The sequence below is a fragment of the Taurulus bubalis genome (assembly GCF_910589615.1).
Source record: "Taurulus bubalis genome assembly, chromosome: 4".
Lineage (NCBI taxonomy): Eukaryota > Metazoa > Chordata > Actinopteri > Perciformes > Cottidae > Taurulus > Taurulus bubalis.
Window position 1 is genome coordinate 31,734,593 of NC_136592.1, and position 25,135 is coordinate 31,759,727.

General features: G+C 43.2%; 3 protein-coding genes and 1 long non-coding RNA gene across 4 annotated transcripts; all 4 read right to left on the reverse strand.

Annotated features, from left to right (window-relative positions):
- Nucleotides 1-556: 556 nt before the first annotated feature.
- Nucleotides 557-3,795, reverse strand: LOC306735374 (uncharacterized protein; the record flags this gene model as incomplete). The annotated part of the gene is made up of 11 exons (XM_079216834.1): nt 557-576; nt 879-973; nt 1,084-1,292; nt 1,590-1,766; nt 1,906-2,012; nt 2,201-2,313; nt 2,410-2,609; nt 2,807-2,974; nt 3,080-3,198; nt 3,292-3,395; nt 3,497-3,795. The coding sequence occupies 11 exons, from the start codon at nt 3,793-3,795 to the stop codon at nt 557-559; spliced, it is 1,611 nt and encodes a 536-aa protein (XP_079072960.1).
- A 559-nt stretch (nt 3,796-4,354) lies between these two features.
- On the reverse strand, nt 4,355-7,593 carry LOC306735375 (uncharacterized protein; the record flags this gene model as incomplete). The annotated part of the gene is made up of 11 exons (XM_079216835.1): nt 4,355-4,374; nt 4,677-4,771; nt 4,882-5,090; nt 5,388-5,564; nt 5,704-5,810; nt 5,999-6,111; nt 6,208-6,407; nt 6,605-6,772; nt 6,878-6,996; nt 7,090-7,193; nt 7,295-7,593. 11 exons carry the CDS (start codon nt 7,591-7,593, stop codon nt 4,355-4,357), a joined length of 1,611 nt encoding a protein of 536 aa, XP_079072961.1.
- A 559-nt stretch (nt 7,594-8,152) lies between these two features.
- LOC306735376 (uncharacterized protein) lies at nt 8,153-23,100 on the reverse strand (the record flags this gene model as incomplete). Its single annotated transcript, XM_079216836.1, has 52 exons — nt 23,029-23,100; nt 22,783-22,929; nt 22,487-22,698; nt 22,282-22,385; nt 22,070-22,188; nt 21,797-21,964; nt 21,400-21,599; nt 21,191-21,303; nt 20,896-21,002; nt 20,580-20,756; nt 20,074-20,282; nt 19,869-19,963; nt 19,421-19,448; nt 19,231-19,315; nt 18,985-19,131; nt 18,689-18,900; nt 18,484-18,587; nt 18,272-18,390; nt 17,999-18,166; nt 17,602-17,801; nt 17,393-17,505; nt 17,098-17,204; nt 16,782-16,958; nt 16,276-16,484; nt 16,071-16,165; nt 15,623-15,650; nt 15,433-15,517; nt 15,187-15,333; nt 14,891-15,102; nt 14,686-14,789; nt 14,474-14,592; nt 14,201-14,368; nt 13,804-14,003; nt 13,595-13,707; nt 13,300-13,406; nt 12,984-13,160; nt 12,478-12,686; nt 12,273-12,367; nt 11,825-11,852; nt 11,635-11,719; nt 11,389-11,535; nt 11,093-11,304; nt 10,888-10,991; nt 10,676-10,794; nt 10,403-10,570; nt 10,006-10,205; nt 9,797-9,909; nt 9,502-9,608; nt 9,186-9,362; nt 8,680-8,888; nt 8,475-8,569; nt 8,153-8,172 (listed from the first exon to the last, which is right to left on the reverse strand). The coding sequence occupies exons 2-52, from the start codon at nt 22,891-22,893 to the stop codon at nt 8,153-8,155; spliced, it is 6,927 nt and encodes a 2,308-aa protein (XP_079072962.1). The 5' UTR covers nt 22,894-22,929; nt 23,029-23,100.
- A 562-nt stretch (nt 23,101-23,662) lies between these two features.
- On the reverse strand, nt 23,663-24,528 carry LOC306735619. The gene is made up of 3 exons (XR_013770985.1): nt 24,376-24,528; nt 23,870-24,078; nt 23,663-23,759 (listed from the first exon to the last, which is right to left on the reverse strand). It is a non-coding gene; the product is annotated as an uncharacterized lncRNA (long non-coding RNA).
- Nucleotides 24,529-25,135: the final 607 nt, after the last annotated feature.

A 25,135-nucleotide genomic window follows, 5' to 3' on the forward strand; every position in this document is an offset into this window, starting at 1 on the left:
GGCGTATGTCACAAGAGCCTGGTCTAGTGCCGGAGAAGCTTTTTGGAAGAAAAGCTTCCAGACGTCTACGGGGTAGGTCCTTTGGCTTTCCAGTGAGCAGTTCATCAGTGTGACCAAGTTGCTGGCTGTGAGATGTGTAGCCTTTGAAAATAATTAGAAAAGAAATGAAACAAACACATTCAGAGTTTATGGAGATTAGTATCAGGAGGGTAATGTAGCAAAAGCCAAATCAAGTCTTACCGAGGAACAGGCATGTTCAGTGATGCTTAATTTGCACAGGGCTTCAGAGGAATTGCCAACAGACAGGGTTTGTTCCACTTGTGACCTGAGGAGGACAATACAAAAGTAAACCATTGTCACCTTAGATAGATTGTGGAAGAGAACTTTACCTAACCAAACCCATCACCAGACAAAACATTAGTTCACCCACCTATTAACTGCAGCACAGATGAGGTCCTCTGTGAAAAGATCAATATTTGTGTATCAGATATTGCAGCTTCAGAATGCGATATATTGTCATCAAAGTTGAAATATCAGGTAATTCAGAAACTTACCATCAACCGAAGTCTCCTTGCACTGGAGACAAGCAAAGTATAATTGTTAGTCCAATAGTAAAACATATTTAAAGTCCAAATCTATCAACGTGGCCTCCTTAACAAAGTGAATGTCCCAAACTTGTGTCTTGTACAATCTGATCCAATATTGTAAAAGACCATCAATAGAACCATAGAAATGAACTCACCATGAAGGAATCTGGAACTGAGCAACCTGTTTCAGAAAACATTGAAATGAAGGCATGGCATCAATACAGCTATCATCACAGTTGTGGCAATGGGCAAATCTGAAAAAGGTTGTAAGCAGAGCATTTAGCCACTTACGTGGAAATGTCTCCTTGAGTGACATTATGCTGGATCTCAAACTCTGTGAATCCTGCAGTTCCAGGGATTTCAAATTTTGCCGTAGAGCAGTGAGTCTGAAGGAAGAAAACAGAAATCATTGAGACTTGTCAGGAGCCAAAGTTTGACATCATCTTGCCAAAATTTAAAACGTTGAGCTTTGGACTGCAGACATATCATCTCTTACATAGCTGCGTAGGATGCACAGCTGATGTTACTGGGTATCACGACCAAGCTGCCAGGGTGGAGGCTCGCCATCACAGAAAACAAGTTGACCTGGAACCACAGCTCAAAGTCTTCAGGTCCAAATTCATTCAATTTAGGAGCAAGGGCTGTCAAGGTCAGGTTCAAGATGGTGTCTCGTACACCAGGATTTTTGATGAGGGTGATGTTTCTCTGGAAATAAAAGGATTCACGTTTCAGTTCAGGAGGACATTTTGCATTTCTGAAATCATTGTAGTGAAAGCAAGCTTGGTGACCCGTCTTTGTACTTCAGTGCATCAGGGGCATCAATCAAGCAATCCTTGGTGGCCATTCATTCAAGAAGCATGACAGAAATATATCCTTTTGAGTGAAATCCTGGCCACTTATTAGATTCTGCAACAATTCATCCACCCTCAGGCAACTTCCAAGAGGACAGTTTACCAGCCAGCGTTGCGTTAATTTACGGCATTCTTAAAGTTAAGCATTCACCTGCTTGGTGATATTTCCAAAGGCCTGGAAAAAATCATCCAACGGCTCATCCTCAGTGGACTCTGTCAAGTTTGTCAACACCTTCGTTACGAGGGTCTCATTCTCCAAAAAGCCGCTGTCTGGATCCAGGATCAGCTCAGCCTTCTGCTTTGGTGAGAGGGAGTCCACAACTGCCACCTGATGACACAAACCAAGATGATATATGAATTGCTCTTCTCTTTGATATGGCAAAGCCACAACTGTGTGCAGATTTTCCAAGTTGCGATCATTGTGCGACTGTTTTCAAGAAAGATTGGCAGCAAAATGTATGACTTACTGCAGAGAGGTTGAAGATTTTGAGTTCAGGGTATGTTGTGTACTGGGAAAAGGAACCCAGGTTTGCTTCAAGCCATTCTGCATCACTCTGAATTCCCTGCCTGCAAACTAAGGCACGTAGACGGACATTAACATATGCACCATTTAGCAAGCATTATTTTGCATTGATGCACATGAAAGAGGTCAATTGTCAATTTTCTTCTCACTGCCATTCAAGCATACTTGTATACAATTCAAAGTCCATGGGGAAGAACACACAAGCAACAACATGGCCCAATGTACTGCGTCAGCCCTACCTGGCTCATTGATGACACTGGCAGAGTTTTTCAGGTAGTCCAGCAGAACCTCTGTGATTTCTTTTTGTCTTTGCAACGGCAATGCAGGGGAAGCTTTGGCCATCCCACTCACACTGCAGACACGGGAAATAAACATTCTTATGCTGTCCAACATTAGCATTTTGCACTTTTTGCAACGCAATCTTGCTTGTTCTTGAAATGATACTCACACGACATGGTAGTTTGTGCAGTTTATATTTGCAGTTGCATTCTTGAGCATCATTGGGCTGAAACTTGGGAGGAGAGGAGTCAGTATCAGATGGAACCAATAAAACCAGTCGTCCTTGCTGAAGGTTTGGAAATGGGGACTGATGATGGCGAAGGTCCTATTCATCACACGATCTCTCACGACAGGTTGGAAATCAGGGACCTGTCAGATGACGACATGAGAGGATTCAAACGCCATGAGACCCCAGACAGCATGCAACATAGGATGGAACAGCACATTTCATATGAATGAGTGCCCTACAACTGATGAAGTGGGTTAGATACATGACTAATGACTGACTATGCTCTGTTTCAAGCCTATTCGTTATGCATCTTCCCCAGGTGTCAAGAGTAGCCTACCTTTCCACTTTCTGTCAACTCTGTCAGGAATTCTTTCACATTTTCCAGAGCATCACCCTCCTCGAGTCGCTCAAACACACGGTCAATTTGGTCTGTGTCATTCAAGGCCCCTGAGCTCAGTGTCAACTGTGCCACCTGACTAGGAGTGAGCACTGACAACGATCCGGCCTAAAAAAAGGAAATCGATATGAAATCAAACAGCAGAAATTGCCAAATTAAAGGTAAGACATTTCAGCTTGGAATAGGAATACTTTAACCGCAGTCCCCACTTACACTGGAGAAGTTGGCATTGAGGGCTTGCAGATCCTGCAGGGATGCAAATTCAGAGAAGCTACCAAGGTTTACCTTTAGCCACTCTTCACTACCGTTGATAAATGAGACACAGCCAGGATCTGCGAAGAAGACAGAAACAAAGTCATTGACAAGGTATAACCACCACATGCTATCAAGACTTTACCAATTTGAGCCTGAGCGCTTGCCTTTACCTGATGAGTCATTTCTTGAAAGGAAGGGCTTGATGAAATGAGTGAAGACTGCTGGCTGTCTTTCTCTGTCAATGGATGCCTTTTGGCTGATGAATGCCTGGATGCTAAATTTGAGAGAAGGCTTTTAATACCTAAACAATTACAAAAGAGCAGGTTCCTCTGCAATCTTGGTCACAGTGGAGCAATGTATCACATATGTGCTTACACAATCCGGTACGTATGGCAGCTGAAGTTCTTGGAGCTTAGGCAGAATAGGAAATTGGGGGATGAAGAGGCCAGAAACGGACGAATCCTTGTCTGGAACCAGCTGCTGACAAAGGTGTCATTCTGCAGTTCTGCCTGGCTGAAGTTGGCAATTCTCACCTCCCCAAGAGCCTCAAGCGCATGTGACGAGAACGGATTGCTGTTGTTGGGGGCCTGGAATTGGAAAAGTAATTTTGGTTTGACACAGAATTCCAACAGGGAGACACCAATTTTGTACATTTTTGGGATTGGATTTACCATGCTGGCGTATGTCACAAGAGCCTGGTCTAGTGCCGGAGAAGCTTTTTGGAAGAAAAGCTTCCAGACGTCTACGGGGTAGGTCCTTTGGCTTTCCAGTGAGCAGTTCATCAGTGTGACCAAGTTGCTGGCTGTGAGATGTGTAGCCTTTGGAAATAATTAGAAAAGAAATGAAACAAACACATTCAGAGTTTATGGAGATTAGTATCAGGAGGGTAATGTAGCAAAAGCCAAATCAAGTCTTACCGAGGAACAGGCATGTTCAGTGATGCTTAATTTGCACAGGGCTTCAGAGGAATTGCCAACAGACAGGGTTTGTTCCACTTGTGACCTGAGGAGGACAATACAAAAGTAAACCATTGTCACCTTAGATAGATTGTGGAAGAGAACTTTACCTAACCAAACCCATCACCAGACAAAACATTAGTTCACCCACCTATTAACTGCAGCACAGATGAGGTCCTCTGTGAAAAGATCAATATTTGTGTATCAGATATTGTAGCTTCAGAATGCGATATATTGTCATCAAAGTTGAAATATCAGGTAATTCAGAAACTTACCATCAACCGAAGTCTCCTTGCACTGGAGACAAGCAAAGTATAATTGTTAGTCCAATAGTAAAACATATTTAAAGTCCAAATCTATCAACGTGGCCTCCTTAACAAAGTGAATGTCCCAAACTTGTGTCTTGTACAATCTGATCCAATATTGTAAAAGACCATCAATAGAACCATAGAAATGAACTCACCATGAAGGAATCTGGAACTGAGCAACCTGTTTCAGAAAACATTGAAATGAAGGCATGGCATCAATACAGCTATCATCACAGTTGTGGCAATGGGCAAATCTGAAAAAGGTTGTAAGCAGAGCATTTAGCCACTTACGTGGAAATGTCTCCTTGAGTGACATTATGCTGGATCTCAAACTCTGTGAATCCTGCAGTTCCAGGGATTTCAAATTTTGCCGTAGAGCAGTGAGTCTGAAGGAAGAAAACAGAAATCATTGAGACTTGTCAGGAGCCAAAGTTTGACATCATCTTGCCAAAATTTAAAACGTTGAGCTTTGGACTGCAGACATATCATCTCTTACATAGCTGCGTAGGATGCACAGCTGATGTTACTGGGTATCACGACCAAGCTGCCAGGGTGGAGGCTCGCCATCACAGAAAACAAGTTGACCTGGAACCACAGCTCAAAGTCTTCAGGTCCAAATTCATTCAATTTAGGAGCAAGGGCTGTCAAGGTCAGGTTCAAGATGGTGTCTCGTACACCAGGATTTTTGATGAGGGTGATGTTTCTCTGGAAATAAAAGGATTCACGTTTCAGTTCAGGAGGACATTTTGCATTTCTGAAATCATTGTAGTGAAAGCAAGCTTGGTGACCCGTCTTTGTACTTCAGTGCATCAGGGGCATCAATCAAGCAATCCTTGGTGGCCATTCATTCAAGAAGCATGACAGAAATATATCCTTTTGAGTGAAATCCTGGCCACTTATTAGATTCTGCAACAATTCATCCACCCTCAGGCAACTTCCAAGAGGACAGTTTACCAGCCAGCGTTGCGTTAATTTACGGCATTCTTAAAGTTAAGCATTCACCTGCTTGGTGATATTTCCAAAGGCCTGGAAAAAATCATCCAACGGCTCATCCTCAGTGGACTCTGTCAAGTTTGTCAACACCTTCGTTACGAGGGTCTCATTCTCCAAAAAGCCGCTGTCTGGATCCAGGATCAGCTCAGCCTTCTGCTTTGGTGAGAGGGAGTCCACAACTGCCACCTGATGACACAAACCAAGATGATATATGAATTGCTCTTCTCTTTGATATGGCAAAGCCACAACTGTGTGCAGATTTTCCAAGTTGCGATCATTGTGCGACTGTTTTCAAGAAAGATTGGCAGCAAAATGTATGACTTACTGCAGAGAGGTTGAAGATTTTGAGTTCAGGGTATGTTGTGTACTGGGAAAAGGAACCCAGGTTTGCTTCAAGCCATTCTGCATCACTCTGAATTCCCTGCCTGCAAACTAAGGCACGTAGACGGACATTAACATATGCACCATTTAGCAAGCATTATTTTGCATTGATACACATGAAAGAGGTCAATTGTCAATTTTCTTCTCACTGCCATTCAAGCATACTTGTATACAATTCAAAGTCCATGGGGAAGAACACACAAGCAACAACATGGCCCAATGTACTGCGTCAGCCCTACCTGGCTCATTGATGACACTGGCAGAGTTTTTCAGGTAGTCCAGCAGAACCTCTGTGATTTCTTTTTGTCTTTGCAACGGCAATGCAGGGGAAGCTTTGGCCATCCCACTCACACTGCAGACACGGGAAATAAACATTCTTATGCTGTCCAACATTAGCATTTTGCACTTTTTGCAACGCAATCTTGCTTGTTCTTGAAATGATACTCACACGACATGGTAGTTTGTGCAGTTTATATTTGCAGTTGCATTCTTGAGCATCATTGGGCTGAAACTTGGGAGGAGAGGAGTCAGTATCAGATGGAACCAATAAAACCAGTCGTCCTTGCTGAAGGTTTGGAAATGGGGACTGATGATGGCGAAGGTCCTATTCATCACACGATCTCTCACGACAGGTTGGAAATCAGGGACCTGTCAGATGACGACATGAGAGGATTCAAACGCCATGAGACCCCAGACAGCATGCAACATAGGATGGAACAGCACATTTCATATGAATGAGTGCCCTACAACTGATGAAGTGGGTTAGATACATGACTAATGACTGACTATGCTCTGTTTCAAGCCTATTCGTTATGCATCTTCCCCAGGTGTCAAGAGTAGCCTACCTTTCCACTTTCTGTCAACTCTGTCAGGAATTCTTTCACATTTTCCAGAGCATCACCCTCCTCGAGTCGCTCAAACACACGGTCAATTTGGTCTGTGTCATTCAAGGCCCCTGAGCTCAGTGTCAACTGTGCCACCTGACTAGGAGTGAGCACTGACAACGATCCGGCCTAAAAAAAGGAAATCGATATGAAATCAAACAGCAGAAATTGCCAAATTAAAGGTAAGACATTTCAGCTTGGAATAGGAATACTTTAACCGCAGTCCCCACTTACACTGGAGAAGTTGGCATTGAGGGCTTGCAGATCCTGCAGGGATGCAAATTCAGAGAAGCTACCAAGGTTTACCTTTAGCCACTCTTCACTACCGTTGATAAATGAGACACAGCCAGGATCTGCGAAGAAGACAGAAACAAAGTCATTGACAAGGTATAACCACCACATGCTATCAAGACTTTACCAATTTGAGCCTGAGCGCTTGCCTTTACCTGATGAGTCATTTCTTGAAAGGAAGGGCTTGATGAAATGAGTGAAGACTGCTGGCTGTCTTTCTCTGTCAATGGATGCCTTTTGGCTGATGAATGCCTGGATGCTAAATTTGAGAGAAGGCTTTTAATACCTAAACAATTACAAAAGAGCAGGTTCCTCTGCAATCTTGGTCACAGTGGAGCAATGTATCACATATGTGCTTACACAATCCGGTACGTATGGCAGCTGAAGTTCTTGGAGCTTAGGCAGAATAGGAAATTGGGGGATGAAGAGGCCAGAAACGGACGAATCCTTGTCTGGAACCAGCTGCTGACAAAGGTGTCATTCTGCAGTTCTGCCTGGCTGAAGTTGGCAATTCTCACCTCCCCAAGAGCCTCAAGCGCATGTGACGAGAACGGATTGCTGTTGTTGGGGGCCTGGAATTGGAAAAGTAATTTTGGTTTGACACAGAATTCCAACAGGGAAACACCAATTTTGTACATTTTTGGGATTGGATTTACCATGCTGGCGTATGTCACAAGAGCCTGGTCTAGTGCCGGAGAAGCTTTTTGGAAGAAAAGCTTCCAGACGTCTACGGGGTAGGTCCTTTGGCTTTCCAGTGAGCAGTTCATCAGTGTGACCAAGTTGCTGGCTGTGAGATGTGTAGCCTTTGAAAATAATTAGAAAAGAAATGAAACAAACACATTCAGAGTTTATGGAGATTAGTATCAGGAGGGTAATGTAGCAAAAGCCAAATCAAGTCTTACCGAGGAACAGGCATGTTCAGTGATGCTTAATTTGCACAGGGCTTCAGAGGAATTGCCAACAGACAGGGTTTGTTCCACTTGTGACCTGAGGAGGACAATACAAAAGTAAACCATTGTCACCTTAGATAGATTGTGGAAGAGAACTTTACCTAACCAAACCCATCACCAGACAAAACATTAGTTCACCCACCTATTAACTGCAGCACAGATGAGGTCCTCTGTGAAAAGATCAATATTTGTGTATCAGATATTGTAGCTTCAGAATGCGATATATTGTCATCAAAGTTGAAATATCAGGTAATTCAGAAACTTACCATCAACCGAAGTCTCCTTGCACTGGAGACAAGCAAAGTATAATTGTTAGTCCAATAGTAAAACATATTTAAAGTCCAAATCTATCAACGTGGCCTCTTTAACAAAGTGAATGTCCCAAACTTGTGTCTTGTACAATCTGATCCAATATTGTAAAAGACCATCAATAGAACCATAGAAATGAACTCACCATGAAGGAATCTGGAACTGAGCAACCTGTTTCAGAAAACATTGAAATGAAGGCATGGCATCAATACAGCTATCATCACAGTTGTGGCAATGGGCAAATCTGAAAAAGGTTGTAAGCAGAGCATTTAGCCACTTACGTGGAAATGTCTCCTTGAGTGACATTATGCTGGATCTCAAACTCTGTGAATCCTGCAGTTCCAGGGATTTCAAATTTTGCCGTAGAGCAGTGAGTCTGAAGGAAGAAAACAGAAATCATTGAGACTTGTCAGGAGCCAAAGTTTGACATCATCTTGCCAAAATTTAAAACGTTGAGCTTTGGACTGCAGACATATCATCTCTTACATAGCTGCGTAGGATGCACAGCTGATGTTACTGGGTATCACGACCAAGCTGCCAGGGTGGAGGCTCGCCATCACAGAAAACAAGTTGACCTGGAACCACAGCTCAAAGTCTTCAGGTCCAAATTCATTCAATTTAGGAGCAAGGGCTGTCAAGGTCAGGTTCAAGATGGTGTCTCGTACACCAGGATTTTTGATGAGGGTGATGTTTCTCTGGAAATAAAAGGATTCACGTTTCAGTTCAGGAGGACATTTTGCATTTCTGAAATCATTGTAGTGAAAGCAAGCTTGGTGACCCGTCTTTGTACTTCAGTGCATCAGGGGCATCAATCAAGCAATCCTTGGTGGCCATTCATTCAAGAAGCATGACAGAAATATATCCTTTTGAGTGAAATCCTGGCCACTTATTAGATTCTGCAACAATTCATCCACCCTCAGGCAACTTCCAAGAGGACAGTTTACCAGCCAGCGTTGCGTTAATTTACGGCATTCTTAAAGTTAAGCATTCACCTGCTTGGTGATATTTCCAAAGGCCTGGAAAAAATCATCCAACGGCTCATCCTCAGTGGACTCTGTCAAGTTTGTCAACACCTTCGTTACGAGGGTCTCATTCTCCAAAAAGCCGCTGTCTGGATCCAGGATCAGCTCAGCCTTCTGCTTTGGTGAGAGGGAGTCCACAACTGCCACCTGATGACACAAACCAAGATGATATATGAATTGCTCTTCTCTTTGATATGGCAAAGCCACAACTGTGTGCAGATTTTCCAAGTTGCGATCATTGTGCGACTGTTTTCAAGAAAGATTGGCAGCAAAATGTATGACTTACTGCAGAGAGGTTGAAGATTTTGAGTTCAGGGTATGTTGTGTACTGGGAAAAGGAACCCAGGTTTGCTTCAAGCCATTCTGCATCACTCTGAATTCCCTGCCTGCAAACTAAGGCACGTAGACGGACATTAACATATGCACCATTTAGCAAGCATTATTTTGCATTGATACACATGAAAGAGGTCAATTGTCAATTTTCTTCTCACTGCCATTCAAGCATACTTGTATACAATTCAAAGTCCATGGGGAAGAACACACAAGCAACAACATGGCCCAATGTACTGCGTCAGCCCTACCTGGCTCATTGATGACACTGGCAGAGTTTTTCAGGTAGTCCAGCAGAACCTCTGTGATTTCTTTTTGTCTTTGCAACGGCAATGCAGGGGAAGCTTTGGCCATCCCACTCACACTGCAGACACGGGAAATAAACATTCTTATGCTGTCCAACATTAGCATTTTGCACTTTTTGCAACGCAATCTTGCTTGTTCTTGAAATGATACTCACACGACATGGTAGTTTGTGCAGTTTATATTTGCAGTTGCATTCTTGAGCATCATTGGGCTGAAACTTGGGAGGAGAGGAGTCAGTATCAGATGGAACCAATAAAACCAGTCGTCCTTGCTGAAGGTTTGGAAATGGGGACTGATGATGGCGAAGGTCCTATTCATCACACGATCTCTCACGACAGGTTGGAAATCAGGGACCTGTCAGATGACGACATGAGAGGATTCAAACGCCATGAGACCCCAGACAGCATGCAACATAGGATGGAACAGCACATTTCATATGAATGAGTGCCCTACAACTGATGAAGTGGGTTAGATACATGACTAATGACTGACTATGCTCTGTTTCAAGCCTATTCGTTATGCATCTTCCCCAGGTGTCAAGAGTAGCCTACCTTTCCACTTTCTGTCAACTCTGTCAGGAATTCTTTCACATTTTCCAGAGCATCACCCTCCTCGAGTCGCTCAAACACACGGTCAATTTGGTCTGTGTCATTCAAGGCCCCTGAGCTCAGTGTCAACTGTGCCACCTGACTAGGAGTGAGCACTGACAACGATCCGGCCTAAAAAAAGGAAATCGATATGAAATCAAACAGCAGAAATTGCCAAATTAAAGGTAAGACATTTCAGCTTGGAATAGGAATACTTTAACCGCAGTCCCCACTTACACTGGAGAAGTTGGCATTGAGGGCTTGCAGATCCTGCAGGGATGCAAATTCAGAGAAGCTACCAAGGTTTACCTTTAGCCACTCTTCACTACCGTTGATAAATGAGACACAGCCAGGATCTGCGAAGAAGACAGAAACAAAGTCATTGACAAGGTATAACCACCACATGCTATCAAGACTTTACCAATTTGAGCCTGAGCGCTTGCCTTTACCTGATGAGTCATTTCTTGAAAGGAAGGGCTTGATGAAATGAGTGAAGACTGCTGGCTGTCTTTCTCTGTCAATGGATGCCTTTTGGCTGATGAATGCCTGGATGCTAAATTTGAGAGAAGGCTTTTAATACCTAAACAATTACAAAAGAGCAGGTTCCTCTGCAATCTTGGTCACAGTGGAGCAATGTGTCACATATGTGCTTACACAATCCGGTACGTATGGCAGCTGAAGTTCTTGGAGCTTAGGCAGAATAGGAAATTGGGGGATGAAGAGGCCAGAAACGGACGAATCCTTGTCTGGAACCAGCTGCTGACAAAGGTGTCATTCTGCAGTTCTGCCTGGCTGAAGTTGGCAATTCTCACCTCCCCAAGAGCCTCAAGCGCATGTGACGAGAACGGGTTGCTGTTGTTGGGGGCCTGGAATTGGAAAAGTAATTTTGGTTTGACACAGAATTCCAACAGGGAAACACCAATTTTGTACATTTTTGGGATTGGATTTACCATGCTGGCGTATGTCACAAGAGCCTGGTCTAGTGCCGGAGAAGCTTTTTGGAAGAAAAGCTTCCAGACGTCTACGGGGTAGGTCCTTTGGCTTTCCAGTGAGCAGTTCATCAGTGTGACCAAGTTGCTGGCTGTGAGATGTGTAGCCTTTGAAAATAATTAGAAAAGAAATGAAACAAACACATTCAGAGTTTATGGAGATTAGTATCAGGAGGGTAATGTAGCAAAAGCCAAATCAAGTCTTACCGAGGAACAGGCATGTTCAGTGATGCTTAATTTGCACAGGGCTTCAGAGGAATTGCCAACAGACAGGGTTTGTTCCACTTGTGACCTGAGGAGGACAATACAAAAGTAAACCATTGTCACCTTAGATAGATTGTGGAAGAGAACTTTACCTAACCAAACCCATCACCAGACAAAACATTAGTTCACCCACCTATTAACTGCAGCACAGATGAGGTCCTCTGTGAAAAGATCAATATTTGTGTATCAGATATTGTAGCTTCAGAATGCGATATATTGTCATCAAAGTTGAAATATCAGGTAATTCAGAAACTTACCATCAACCGAAGTCTCCTTGCACTGGAGACAAGCAAAGTATAATTGTTAGTCCAATAGTAAAACATATTTAAAGTCCAAATCTATCAACGTGGCCTCCTTAACAAAGTGAATGTCCCAAACTTGTGTCTTGTACAATCTGATCCAATATTGTAAAAGACCATCAATAGAACCATAGAAATGAACTCACCATGAAGGAATCTGGAACTGAGCAACCTGTTTCAGAAAACATTGAAATGAAGGCATGGCATCAATACAGCTATCATCACAGTTGTGGCAATGGGCAAATCTGAAAAAGGTTGTAAGCAGAGCATTTAGCCACTTACGTGGAAATGTCTCCTTGAGTGACATTATGCTGGATCTCAAACTCTGTGAATCCTGCAGTTCCAGGGATTTCAAATTTTGCCGTAGAGCAGTGAGTCTGAAGGAAGAAAACAGAAATCATTGAGACTTGTCAGGAGCCAAAGTTTGACATCATCTTGCCAAAATTTAAAACGTTGAGCTTTGGACTGCAGACATATCATCTCTTACATAGCTGCGTAGGATGCACAGCTGATGTTACTGGGTATCACGACCAAGCTGCCAGGGTGGAGGCTCGCCATCACAGAAAACAAGTTGACCTGGAACCACAGCTCAAAGTCTTCAGGTCCAAATTCATTCAATTTAGGAGCAAGGGCTGTCAAGGTCAGGTTCAAGATGGTGTCTCGTACACCAGGATTTTTGATGAGGGTGATGTTTCTCTGGAAATAAAAGGATTCACGTTTCAGTTCAGGAGGACATTTTGCATTTCTGAAATCATTGTAGTGAAAGCAAGCTTGGTGACCCGTCTTTGTACTTCAGTGCATCAGGGGCATCAATCAAGCAATCCTTGGTGGCCATTCATTCAAGAAGCATGACAGAAATATATCCTTTTGAGTGAAATCCTGGCCACTTATTAGATTCTGCAACAATTCATCCACCCTCAGGCAACTTCCAAGAGGACAGTTTACCAGCCAGCGTTGCGTTAATTTACGGCATTCTTAAAGTTAAGCATTCACCTGCTTGGTGATATTTCCAAAGGCCTGGAAAAAATCATCCAACGGCTCATCCTCAGTGGACTCTGTCAAGTTTGTCAACACCTTCGTTACGAGGGTCTCATTCTCCAAAAAGCCGCTGTCTGGATCCAGGATCAGCTCAGCCTTCTGCTTTGGTGAGAGGGAGTCCACAACTGCCACCTGATGACACAAACCAAGATGATATATGAATTGCTCTTCTCTTTGATATGGCAAAGCCACAACTGTGTGCAGATTTTCCAAGTTGCGATCATTGTGCGACTGTTTTCAAGAAAGATTGGCAGCAAAATGTATGACTTACTGCAGAGAGGTTGAAGATTTTGAGTTCAGGGTATGTTGTGTACTGGGAAAAGGAACCCAGGTTTGCTTCAAGCCATTCTGCATCACTCTGAATTCCCTGCCTGCAAACTAAGGAACGTAGACGGACATTAACATATGCACCATTTAGCAAGCATTATTTTGCATTGATACACATGAAAGAGGTCAATTGTCAATTTTCTTCTCACTGCCATTCAAGCATACTTGTATACAATTCAAAGTCCATGGGGAAGAACACACAAGCAACAACATGGCCCAATGTACTGCGTCAGCCCTACCTGGCTCATTGATGACACTGGCAGAGTTTTTCAGGTAGTCCAGCAGAACCTCTGTGATTTCTTTTTGTCTTTGCAACGGCAATGCAGGGGAAGCTTTGGCCATCCCACTCACACTGCAGACACGGGAAATAAACATTCTTATGCTGTCCAACATTAGCATTTTGCACTTTTTGCAACGCAATCTTGCTTGTTCTTGAAATGATACTCACACGACATGGTAGTTTGTGCAGTTTATATTTGCAGTTGCATTCTTGAGCATCATTGGGCTGAAACTTGGGAGGAGAGGAGTCAGTATCAGATGGAACCAATAAAACCAGTCGTCCTTGCTGAAGGTTTGGAAATGGGGACTGATGATGGCGAAGGTCCTATTCATCACACGATCTCTCACGACAGGTTGGAAATCAGGGACCTGTCAGATGACGACATGAGAGGATTCAAACGCCATGAGACCCCAGACAGCATGCAACATAGGATGGAACAGCACATTTCATATGAATGAGTGCCCTACAACTGATGAAGTGGGTTAGATACATGACTAATGACTGACTATGCTCTGTTTCAAGCCTATTCGTTATGCATCTTCCCCAGGTGTCAAGAGTAGCCTACCTTTCCACTTTCTGTCAACTCTGTCAGGAATTCTTTCACATTTTCCAGAGCATCACCCTCCTCGAGTCGCTCAAACACACGGTCAATTTGGTCTGTGTCATTCAAGGCCCCTGAGCTCAGTGTCAACTGTGCCACCTGACTAGGAGTGAGCACTGACAACGATCCGGCCTAAAAAAAGGAAATCGATATGAAATCAAACAGCAGAAATTGCCAAATTAAAGGTAAGACATTTCAGCTTGGAATAGGAATACTTTAACCGCAGTCCCCACTTACACTGGAGAAGTTGGCATTGAGGGCTTGCAGATCCTGCAGGGATGCAAATTCAGAGAAGCTACCAAGGTTTACCTTTAGCCACTCTTCACTACCGTTGATAAATGAGACACAGCCAGGATCTGCGAAGAAGACAGAAACAAAGTCATTGACAAGGTATAACCACCACATGCTATCAAGACTTTACCAATTTGAGCCTGAGCGCTTGCCTTTACCTGATGAGTCATTTCTTGAAAGGAAGGGCTTGATGAAATGAGTGAAGACTGCTGGCTGTCTTTCTCTGTCAATGGATGCCTTTTGGCTGATGAATGCCTGGATGCTAAATTTGAGAGAAGGCTTTTAATACCTAAACAATTACAAAAGAGCAGGTTCCTCTGCAATCTTGGTCACAGTGGAGCAATGTGTCACATATGTGCTTACACAATCCGGTACGTATGGCAGCTGAAGTTCTTGGAGCTTAGGCAGAATAGGAAATTGGGGGATGAAGAGGCCAGAAACGGACGAATCCTTGTCTGGAACCAGCTGCTGACAAAGGTGTCATTCTGCAGTTCTGCCTGGCTGAAGTTGGCAATTCTCACCTCCCCAAGAGCCTCAAGCGCATGTGACGAGAACGGGTTGCTGTTGTTGGGGGCCTGGAATTGGAAAAGTAATTTTGGTTTGACACAGAATTCCAACAGGGAAACACCAATTTTGTACATTTTTGGGATTGGATTTACCATGCTGGCGTATGTCACAAGAGCCTGGTCTAGTGCCGGAGAAGCTTTTTGGAAGAAAAGCTTCCAGACGTCTACGGGGTAGGTCCTTTGGCTTTCCAGTGAGCAGTTCATCAGTGTGACCAAGTTGCTGGCTGTGAGATGTGTAGCCTTTGAAAATAATTAGAAAAGAAATGAAACAAACACATTCAGAGTTTATGGAGATTAGTATCAGGAGGGTAATGTAGCAAAAGCCAAATCAAGTCTTACCGAGGAACAGGCATGTTCAGTGATGCTTAATTTGCACAGGGCTTCAGAGGAATTGCCAACAGACAGGGTTTGTTCCACTTGTGACCTGAGGAGGACAATACAAAAGTAAACCATTGTCACCTTAGATAGATTGTGGAAGAGAACTTTACCTAACCAAACCCATCACCAGACAAAACATTAGTTCACCCACCTATTAACTGCAGCACAGATGAGGTCCTCTGTGAAAAGATCAATATTTGTGTATCAGATATTGTAGCTTCAGAATGCGATATATTGTCATCAAAGTTGAAATATCAGGTAATTCAGAAACTTACCATCAACCGAAGTCTCCTTGCACTGGAGACAAGCAAAGTATAATTGTTAGTCCAATAGTAAAACATATTTAAAGTCCAAATCTATCAACGTGGCCTCCTTAACAAAGTGAATGTCCCAAACTTGTGTCTTGTACAATCTGATCCAATATTGTAAAAGACCATCAATAGAACCATAGAAATGAACTCACCATGAAGGAATCTGGAACTGAGCAACCTGTTTCAGAAAACATTGAAATGAAGGCATGGCATCAATACAGCTATCATCACAGTTGTGGCAATGGGCAAATCTGAAAAAGGTTGTAAGCAGAGCATTTAGCCACTTACGTGGAAATGTCTCCTTGAGTGACATTATGCTGGATCTCAAACTCTGTGAATCCTGCAGTTCCAGGGATTTCAAATTTTGCCGTAGAGCAGTGAGTCTGAAGGAAGAAAACAGAAATCATTGAGACTTGTCAGGAGCCAAAGTTTGACATCATCTTGCCAAAATTTAAAACGTTGAGCTTTGGACTGCAGACATATCATCTCTTACATAGCTGCGTAGGATGCACAGCTGATGTTACTGGGTATCACGACCAAGCTGCCAGGGTGGAGGCTCGCCATCACAGAAAACAAGTTGACCTGGAACCACAGCTCAAAGTCTTCAGGTCCAAATTCATTCAATTTAGGAGCAAGGGCTGTCAAGGTCAGGTTCAAGATGGTGTCTCGTACACCAGGATTTTTGATGAGGGTGATGTTTCTCTGGAAATAAAAGGATTCACGTTTCAGTTCAGGAGGACATTTTGCATTTCTGAAATCATTGTAGTGAAAGCAAGCTTGGTGACCCGTCTTTGTACTTCAGTGCATCAGGGGCATCAATCAAGCAATCCTTGGTGGCCATTCATTCAAGAAGCATGACAGAAATATATCCTTTTGAGTGAAATCCTGGCCACTTATTAGATTCTGCAACAATTCATCCACCCTCAGGCAACTTCCAAGAGGACAGTTTACCAGCCAGCGTTGCGTTAATTTACGGCATTCTTAAAGTTAAGCATTCACCTGCTTGGTGATATTTCCAAAGGCCTGGAAAAAATCATCCAACGGCTCATCCTCAGTGGACTCTGTCAAGTTTGTCAACACCTTCGTTACGAGGGTCTCATTCTCCAAAAAGCCGCTGTCTGGATCCAGGATCAGCTCAGCCTTCTGCTTTGGTGAGAGGGAGTCCACAACTGCCACCTGATGACACAAACCAAGATGATATATGAATTGCTCTTCTCTTTGATATGGCAAAGCCACAACTGTGTGCAGATTTTCCAAGTTGCGATCATTGTGCGACTGTTTTCAAGAAAGATTGGCAGCAAAATGTATGACTTACTGCAGAGAGGTTGAAGATTTTGAGTTCAGGGTATGTTGTGTACTGGGAAAAGGAACCCAGGTTTGCTTCAAGCCATTCTGCATCACTCTGAATTCCCTGCCTGCAAACTAAGGAACGTAGACGGACATTAACATATGCACCATTTAGCAAGCATTATTTTGCATTGATACACATGAAAGAGGTCAATTGTCAATTTTCTTCTCACTGCCATTCAAGCATACTTGTATACAATTCAAAGTCCATGGGGAAGAACACACAAGCAACAACATGGCCCAATGTACTGCGTCAGCCCTACCTGGCTCATTGATGACACTGGCAGAGTTTTTCAGGTAGTCCAGCAGAACCTCTGTGATTTCTTTTTGTCTTTGCAACGGCAATGCAGGGGAAGCTTTGGCCATCCCACTCACACTGCAGACACGGGAAATAAACATTCTTATGCTGTCCAACATTAGCATTTTGCACTTTTTGCAACGCAATCTTGCTTGTTCTTGAAATGATACTCACACGACATGGTAGTTTGTGCAGTTTATATTTGCAGTTGCATTCTTGAGCATCATTGGGCTGAAACTTGGGAGGAGAGGAGTCAGTATCAGATGGAACCAATAAAACCAGTCGTCCTTGCTGAAGGTTTGGAAATGGGGACTGATGATGGCGAAGGTCCTATTCATCACACGATCTCTCACGACAGGTTGGAAATCAGGGACCTGTCAGATGACGACATGAGAGGATTCAAACGCCATGAGACCCCAGACAGCATGCAACATAGGATGGAACAGCACATTTCATATGAATGAGTGCCCTACAACTGATGAAGTGGGTTAGATACATGACTAATGACTGACTATGCTCTGTTTCAAGCCTATTCGTTATGCATCTTCCCCAGGTGTCAAGAGTAGCCTACCTTTCCACTTTCTGTCAACTCTGTCAGGAATTCTTTCACATTTTCCAGAGCATCACCCTCCTCGAGTCGCTCAAACACACGGTCAATTTGGTCTGTGTCATTCAAGGCCCCTGAGCTCAGTGTCAACTGTGCCACCTGACTAGGAGTGAGCACTGACAACGATCCGGCCTAAAAAAAGGAAATCGATATGAAATCAAACAGCAGAAATTGCCAAATTAAAGGTAAGACATTTCAGCTTGGAATAGGAATACTTTAACCGCAGTCCCCACTTACACTGGAGAAGTTGGCATTGAGGGCTTGCAGATCCTGCAGGGATGCAAATTCAGAGAAGCTACCAAGGTTTACCTTTAGCCACTCTTCACTACCGTTGATAAATGAGACACAGCCAGGATCTGCGAAGAAGACAGAAACAAAGTCATTGACAAGGTATAACCACCACATGCTATCAAGACTTTACCAATTTGAGCCTGAGCGCTTGCCTTTACCTGATGAGTCATTTCTTGAAAGGAAGGGCTTGATGAAATGAGTGAAGACTGCTGGCTGTCTTTCTCTGTCAATGGATGCCTTTTGGCTGATGAATGCCTGGATGCTAAATTTGAGAGAAGGCTTTTAATACCTAAACAATTACAAAAGAGCAGGTTCCTCTGCAATCTTGGTCACAGTGGAGCAATGTATCACATATGTGCTTACACAATCCGGTACGTATGGCAGCTGAAGTTCTTGGAGCTTAGGCAGAATAGGAAGTTGGGGGATGAAGAGGCCAGAAACGGACGAATCCTTGTCTGGAACCAGCTGCTGACAAAGGTGTCATTCTGCAGTTCTGCCTGGCTGAAGTTGGCAATTCTCACCTCCCCAAGAGCCTCAAGCGCATGTGACGAGAACGGGTTGCTGTTGTTGGGGGCCTGGAATTGGAAAAGTAATTTTGGTTTGACACAGAATTCCAACAGGGAAACACCAATTTTGTACATTTTTGGGATTGGATTTACCATGCTGGCGTATGTCACAAGAGCCTGGTCTAGTGCCGGAGAAGCTTTTTGGAAGAAAAGCTTCCAGACGTCTACGGGGTAGGTCCTTTGGCTTTCCAGTGAGCAGTTCATCAGTGTGACCAAGTTGCTGGCTGTGAGATGTGTAGCCTTTGAAAATAATTAGAAAAGAAATGAAACAAACACATTCAGAGTTTATGGAGATTAGTATCAGGAGGGTAATGTAGCAAAAGCCAAATCAAGTCTTACCGAGGAACAGGCATGTTCAGTGATGCTTAATTTGCACAGGGCTTCAGAGGAATTGCCAACAGACAGGGTTTGTTCCACTTGTGACCTGAGGAGGACAATACAAAAGTAAACCATTGTCACCTTAGATAGATTGTGGAAGAGAACTTTACCTAACCAAACCCATCACCAGACAAAACATTAGTTCACCCACCTATTAACTGCAGCACAGATGAGGTCCTCTGTGAAAAGATCAATATTTGTGTATCAGATATTGTAGCTTCAGAATGCGATATATTGTCATCAAAGTTGAAATATCAGGTAATTCAGAAACTTACCATCAACCGAAGTCTCCTTGCACTGGAGACAAGCAAAGTATAATTGTTAGTCCAATAGTAAAACATATTTAAAGTCCAAATCTATCAACGTGGCCTCTTTAACAAAGTGAATGTCCCAAACTTGTGTCTTGTACAATCTGATCCAATATTGTAAAAGACCATCAATAGAACCATAGAAATGAACTCACCATGAAGGAATCTGGAACTGAGCAACCTGTTTCAGAAAACATTGAAATGAAGGCATGGCATCAATACAGCTATCATCACAGTTGTGGCAATGGGCAAATCTGAAAAAGGTTGTAAGCAGAGCATTTAGCCACTTACGTGGAAATGTCTCCTTGAGTGACATTATGCTGGATCTCAAACTCTGTGAATCCTGCAGTTCCAGGGATTTCAAATTTTGCCGTAGAGCAGTGAGTCTGAAGGAAGAAAACAGAAATCATTGAGACTTGTCAGGAGCCAAAGTTTGACATCATCTTGCCAAAATTTAAAACGTTGAGCTTTGGACTGCAGACATATCATCTCTTACATAGCTGCGTAGGATGCACAGCTGATGTTACTGGGTATCACGACCAAGCTGCCAGGGTGGAGGCTCGCCATCACAGAAAACAAGTTGACCTGGAACCACAGCTCAAAGTCTTCAGGTCCAAATTCATTCAATTTAGGAGCAAGGGCTGTCAAGGTCAGGTTCAAGATGGTGTCTCGTACACCAGGATTTTTGATGAGGGTGATGTTTCTCTGGAAATAAAAGGATTCACGTTTCAGTTCAGGAGGACATTTTGCATTTCTGAAATCATTGTAGTGAAAGCAAGCTTGGTGACCCGTCTTTGTACTTCAGTGCATCAGGGGCATCAATCAAGCAATCCTTGGTGGCCATTCATTCAAGAAGCATGACAGAAATATATCCTTTTGAGTGAAATCCTGGCCACTTATTAGATTCTGCAACAATTCATCCACCCTCAGGCAACTTCCAAGAGGACAGTTTACCAGCCAGCGTTGCGTTAATTTACGGCATTCTTAAAGTTAAGCATTCACCTGCTTGGTGATATTTCCAAAGGCCTGGAAAAAATCATCCAACGGCTCATCCTCAGTGGACTCTGTCAAGTTTGTCAACACCTTCGTTACGAGGGTCTCATTCTCCAAAAAGCCGCTGTCTGGATCCAGGATCAGCTCAGCCTTCTGCTTTGGTGAGAGGGAGTCCACAACTGCCACCTGATGACACAAACCAAGATGATATATGAATTGCTCTTCTCTTTGATATGGCAAAGCCACAACTGTGTGCAGATTTTCCAAGTTGCGATCATTGTGCGACTGTTTTCAAGAAAGATTGGCAGCAAAATGTATGACTTACTGCAGAGAGGTTGAAGATTTTGAGTTCAGGGTATGTTGTGTACTGGGAAAAGGAACCCAGGTTTGCTTCAAGCCATTCTGCATCACTCTGAATTCCCTGCCTGCAAACTAAGGCACGTAGACGGACATTAACATATGCACCATTTAGCAAGCATTATTTTGCATTGATACACATGAAAGAGGTCAATTGTCAATTTTCTTCTCACTGCCATTCAAGCATACTTGTATACAATTCAAAGTCCATGGGGAAGAACACACAAGCAACAACATGGCCCAATGTACTGCGTCAGCCCTACCTGGCTCATTGATGACACTGGCAGAGTTTTTCAGGTAGTCCAGCAGAACCTCTGTGATTTCTTTTTGTCTTTGCAACGGCAATGCAGGGGAAGCTTTGGCCATCCCACTCACACTGCAGACACGGGAAATAAACATTCTTATGCTGTCCAACATTAGCATTTTGCACTTTTTGCAACGCAATCTTGCTTGTTCTTGAAATGATACTCACACGACATGGTAGTTTGTGCAGTTTATATTTGCAGTTGCATTCTTGAGCATCATTGGGCTGAAACTTGGGAGGAGAGGAGTCAGTATCAGATGGAACCAATAAAACCAGTCGTCCTTGCTGAAGGTTTGGAAATGGGGACTGATGATGGCGAAGGTCCTATTCATCACACGATCTCTCACGACAGGTTGGAAATCAGGGACCTGTCAGATGACGACATGAGAGGATTCAAACGCCATGAGACCCCAGACAGCATGCAACATAGGATGGAACAGCACATTTCATATGAATGAGTGCCCTACAACTGATGAAGTGGGTTAGATACATGACTAATGACTGACTATGCTCTGTTTCAAGCCTATTCGTTATGCATCTTCCCCAGGTGTCAAGAGTAGCCTACCTTTCCACTTTCTGTCAACTCTGTCAGGAATTCTTTCACATTTTCCAGAGCATCACCCTCCTCGAGTCGCTCAAACACACGGTCAATTTGGTCTGTGTCATTCAAGGCCCCTGAGCTCAGTGTCAACTGTGCCACCTGACTAGGAGTGAGCACTGACAACGATCCGGCCTAAAAAAAGGAAATCGATATGAAATCAAACAGCAGAAATTGCCAAATTAAAGGTAAGACATTTCAGCTTGGAATAGGAATACTTTAACCGCAGTCCCCACTTACACTGGAGAAGTTGGCATTGAGGGCTTGCAGATCCTGCAGGGATGCAAATTCAGAGAAGCTGCCAAGGTTTACCTTTAGCCACTCTTCACTACCGTTGATAAATGAGACACAGCCAGGATCTGCGAAGAAGACAGAAACAAAGTCATTGACATGGTATAACCACCACATGCTATCAAGACTTTACCAATTTGAGCCTGAGCGCTTGCCTTTACCTGATGAGTCATTTCTTGAAAGGAAGGGCTTGATGAAATGAGTGAAGACTGCTGGCTGTCTTTCTCTGTCAATGGATGCCTTTTGGCTGATGAATGCCTGGATGCTAAATTTGAGAGAAGGCTTTTAATACCTAAACAACTACAAAAGAGCAGGTTCCTCTGCAATCTTGGTCACAGTGGAGCAATGTGTCACATATGTGCTTACACAATCCGGTACGTATGGCAGCTGAAGTTCTTGGAGCTTAGGCAGAATAGGAAGTTGGGGGATGAAGAGGCCAGAAACGGACGAATCCTTGTCTGGAACCAGCTGCTGACAAAGGTGTCATTCTGCAGTTCTGCCTGGCTGAAGTTGGCAATTCTCACCTCCCCAAGAGCCTCAAGCGCATGTGACGAGAACGGGTTGCTGTTGTTGGGGGCCTGGAATTGGAAAAGTAATTTTGGTTTGACACAGAATTCCAACAGGGAAACACCAATTTTGTACATTTTTGGGATTGGATTTACCATGCTGGCGTATGTCACAAGAGCCTGGTCTAGTGCCGGAGAAGCTTTTTGGAAGAAAAGCTTCCAGACCTCTACGGGGTAGGTCCTTTGGCTTTCCAGTGAGCAGTTCATCAGTGTGACCAAGTTGCTGGCTGTGAGATGTGTAGCCTTTGAAAATAATTAGAAAAGAAATAAAACAAACACATTCAGAGTTTATGGAGATTAGTATCAGGAGGGTAATGTAGCAAAAGCCAAATCAAGTCTTACCGAGGAACAGGCATGTTCAGTGATGCTTAATTTGCACAGGGCTTCAGAGGAATTGCCAACAGACAGGGTTTGTTCCACTTGTGACCTGAGGAGGACAATACAAAAGTAAACCATTGTCACCTTAGATAGATTGTGGAAGAGAACTTTACCTAACCAAACCCATCACCAGACAAAACATTAGTTCACCCACCTATTAACTGCAGCACAGATGAGGTCCTCTGTGAAAAGATCAATATTTGTGTATCAGATATTATAGCTTCAGAATGCGATATTGTCATCAAAGTTGAAATATCAGGTAATTCAGAAACTTACCATCAACCGAAGTCTCCTTGCACTGGAGACAAGCAAAGCATAATTGTTAGTCCAATAGTAAAACATATTTAAAGTCCAAATCTATCAACGTGGCCTCCTTAACAAAGTGAATGTGCCAAACTTGTGTCTTGTACAATCTGATCCAATATTGTAAAAGACCATCAATAGAACCATAGAAATGAACTCACCATGAAGGAATCTGGAACTGAGCAACCTGTTTCAGAAAACATTGAAATGAAGGCATGGCATCAGTACAGCTATCATCACAGTTGTGGCAATGGGCAAATCTGAAAAAGGTTGTAAGCAGAGCATTTAGCCACTTACGTGGAAATGTCTCCTTGAGTGACATTATGCTGGATCTCAAACTCTGTGAATCCTGCAGTTCCAGGGATTTCAAATTTTGCCGTAGAGCAGTGAGTCTGAAGGAAGAAAACAGAAATCATTGAGACTTGTCAGGAGCCAAAGTTTGACATCATCTTGCCAAAATTTAAAACGTTGAGCTTTGGACTGCAGACATATCATCTCTTACATAGCTGCGTAGGATGCACAGCTGATGTTACTGGGTATCACGACCAAGCTGCCAGGGTGGAGGCTCGCCATCACAGAAAACAAGTTGACCTGGAACCACAGCTCAAAGTCTTCAGGTCCAAATTCATTCAATTTAGGAGCAAGGGCTGTCAAGGTCAGGTTCAAGATGGTGTCTCGTACACCAGGATTTTTGATGAGGGTGATGTTTCTCTGGAAATAAAAGGATTCACGTTTCAGTTCAGGAGGACATTTTGCATTTCTGAAATCATTGTTGTGAAAGCAAGCTTGGTGACCCGTCTTTGTACTTCAGTGCATCAGGGGCATCAATCAAGCAATCCTTGGTGGCCATTCATTCAAGAAGCATGACAGAAATATATCCTTTTGAGTGAAATCCTGGCCACTTATTAGATTCTGCAACAATTCATCCACCCTCAGGCAACTTCCAAGAGGACAGTTTACCAGCCAGCGTTGCGTTAATTTACGGTATTCTTAAAGTTAAGCATTCACCTGCTTGGTGATATTTCCAAAGGCCTGGAAAAAATCATCCAACGGCTCATCCTCAGTGGACTCTGTCAAGTTTGTCAACACCTTCGTTACGAGGGTCTCATTCTCCAAAAAGCCGCTGTCTGGATCCAGGATCAGCTCAGCCTTCTGCTTTGGTGAGAGGGAGTCCACAACTGCCACCTGATGACACAAACCAAGATGATATATGAATTGCTCTTCTCTTTGATATGGCAAAGCCACAACCTCTTTCTGTGGACACCATACAACTTTTTCTTTAAAAGGTAGTTTCCACCTGAACATATGATATTATATGTTGTAATATTGTGAATTCATCAAATATTATATTACTCACTCCAGAGAAATTGTTGTTAATCTTTTTCAGATCCTCAAGAGTTGCAAATATTGACAAACTTCCTAGATTTCTTTCCAGCCACTCTGCACTTCCGACCACATTTTGTGTGCATCCAGGTTCTGTGGATTTTTTATTAAGATAGTCAAAGATAAAAGGTAAAAGGTAAAACATGTTGAATGAAAGCAAGGTGAATTGTGAGTTGCATATTATCATTCCATTTTGAATAATTTGTTACTGAGTTGTTGTTGTGCATGCAATTCTTATTTCAATAGACATGTCTTCTTTGTTTGTTCCCTTATATTAAATACATAATCACACATAGCCTCATCATTTTACCTGGTAAGTTCTTTCTTGATAGGTAGGCTTGAATGAAGTGTGTATAGATCAGTTTTCCCTCTATTCTTTGAGATG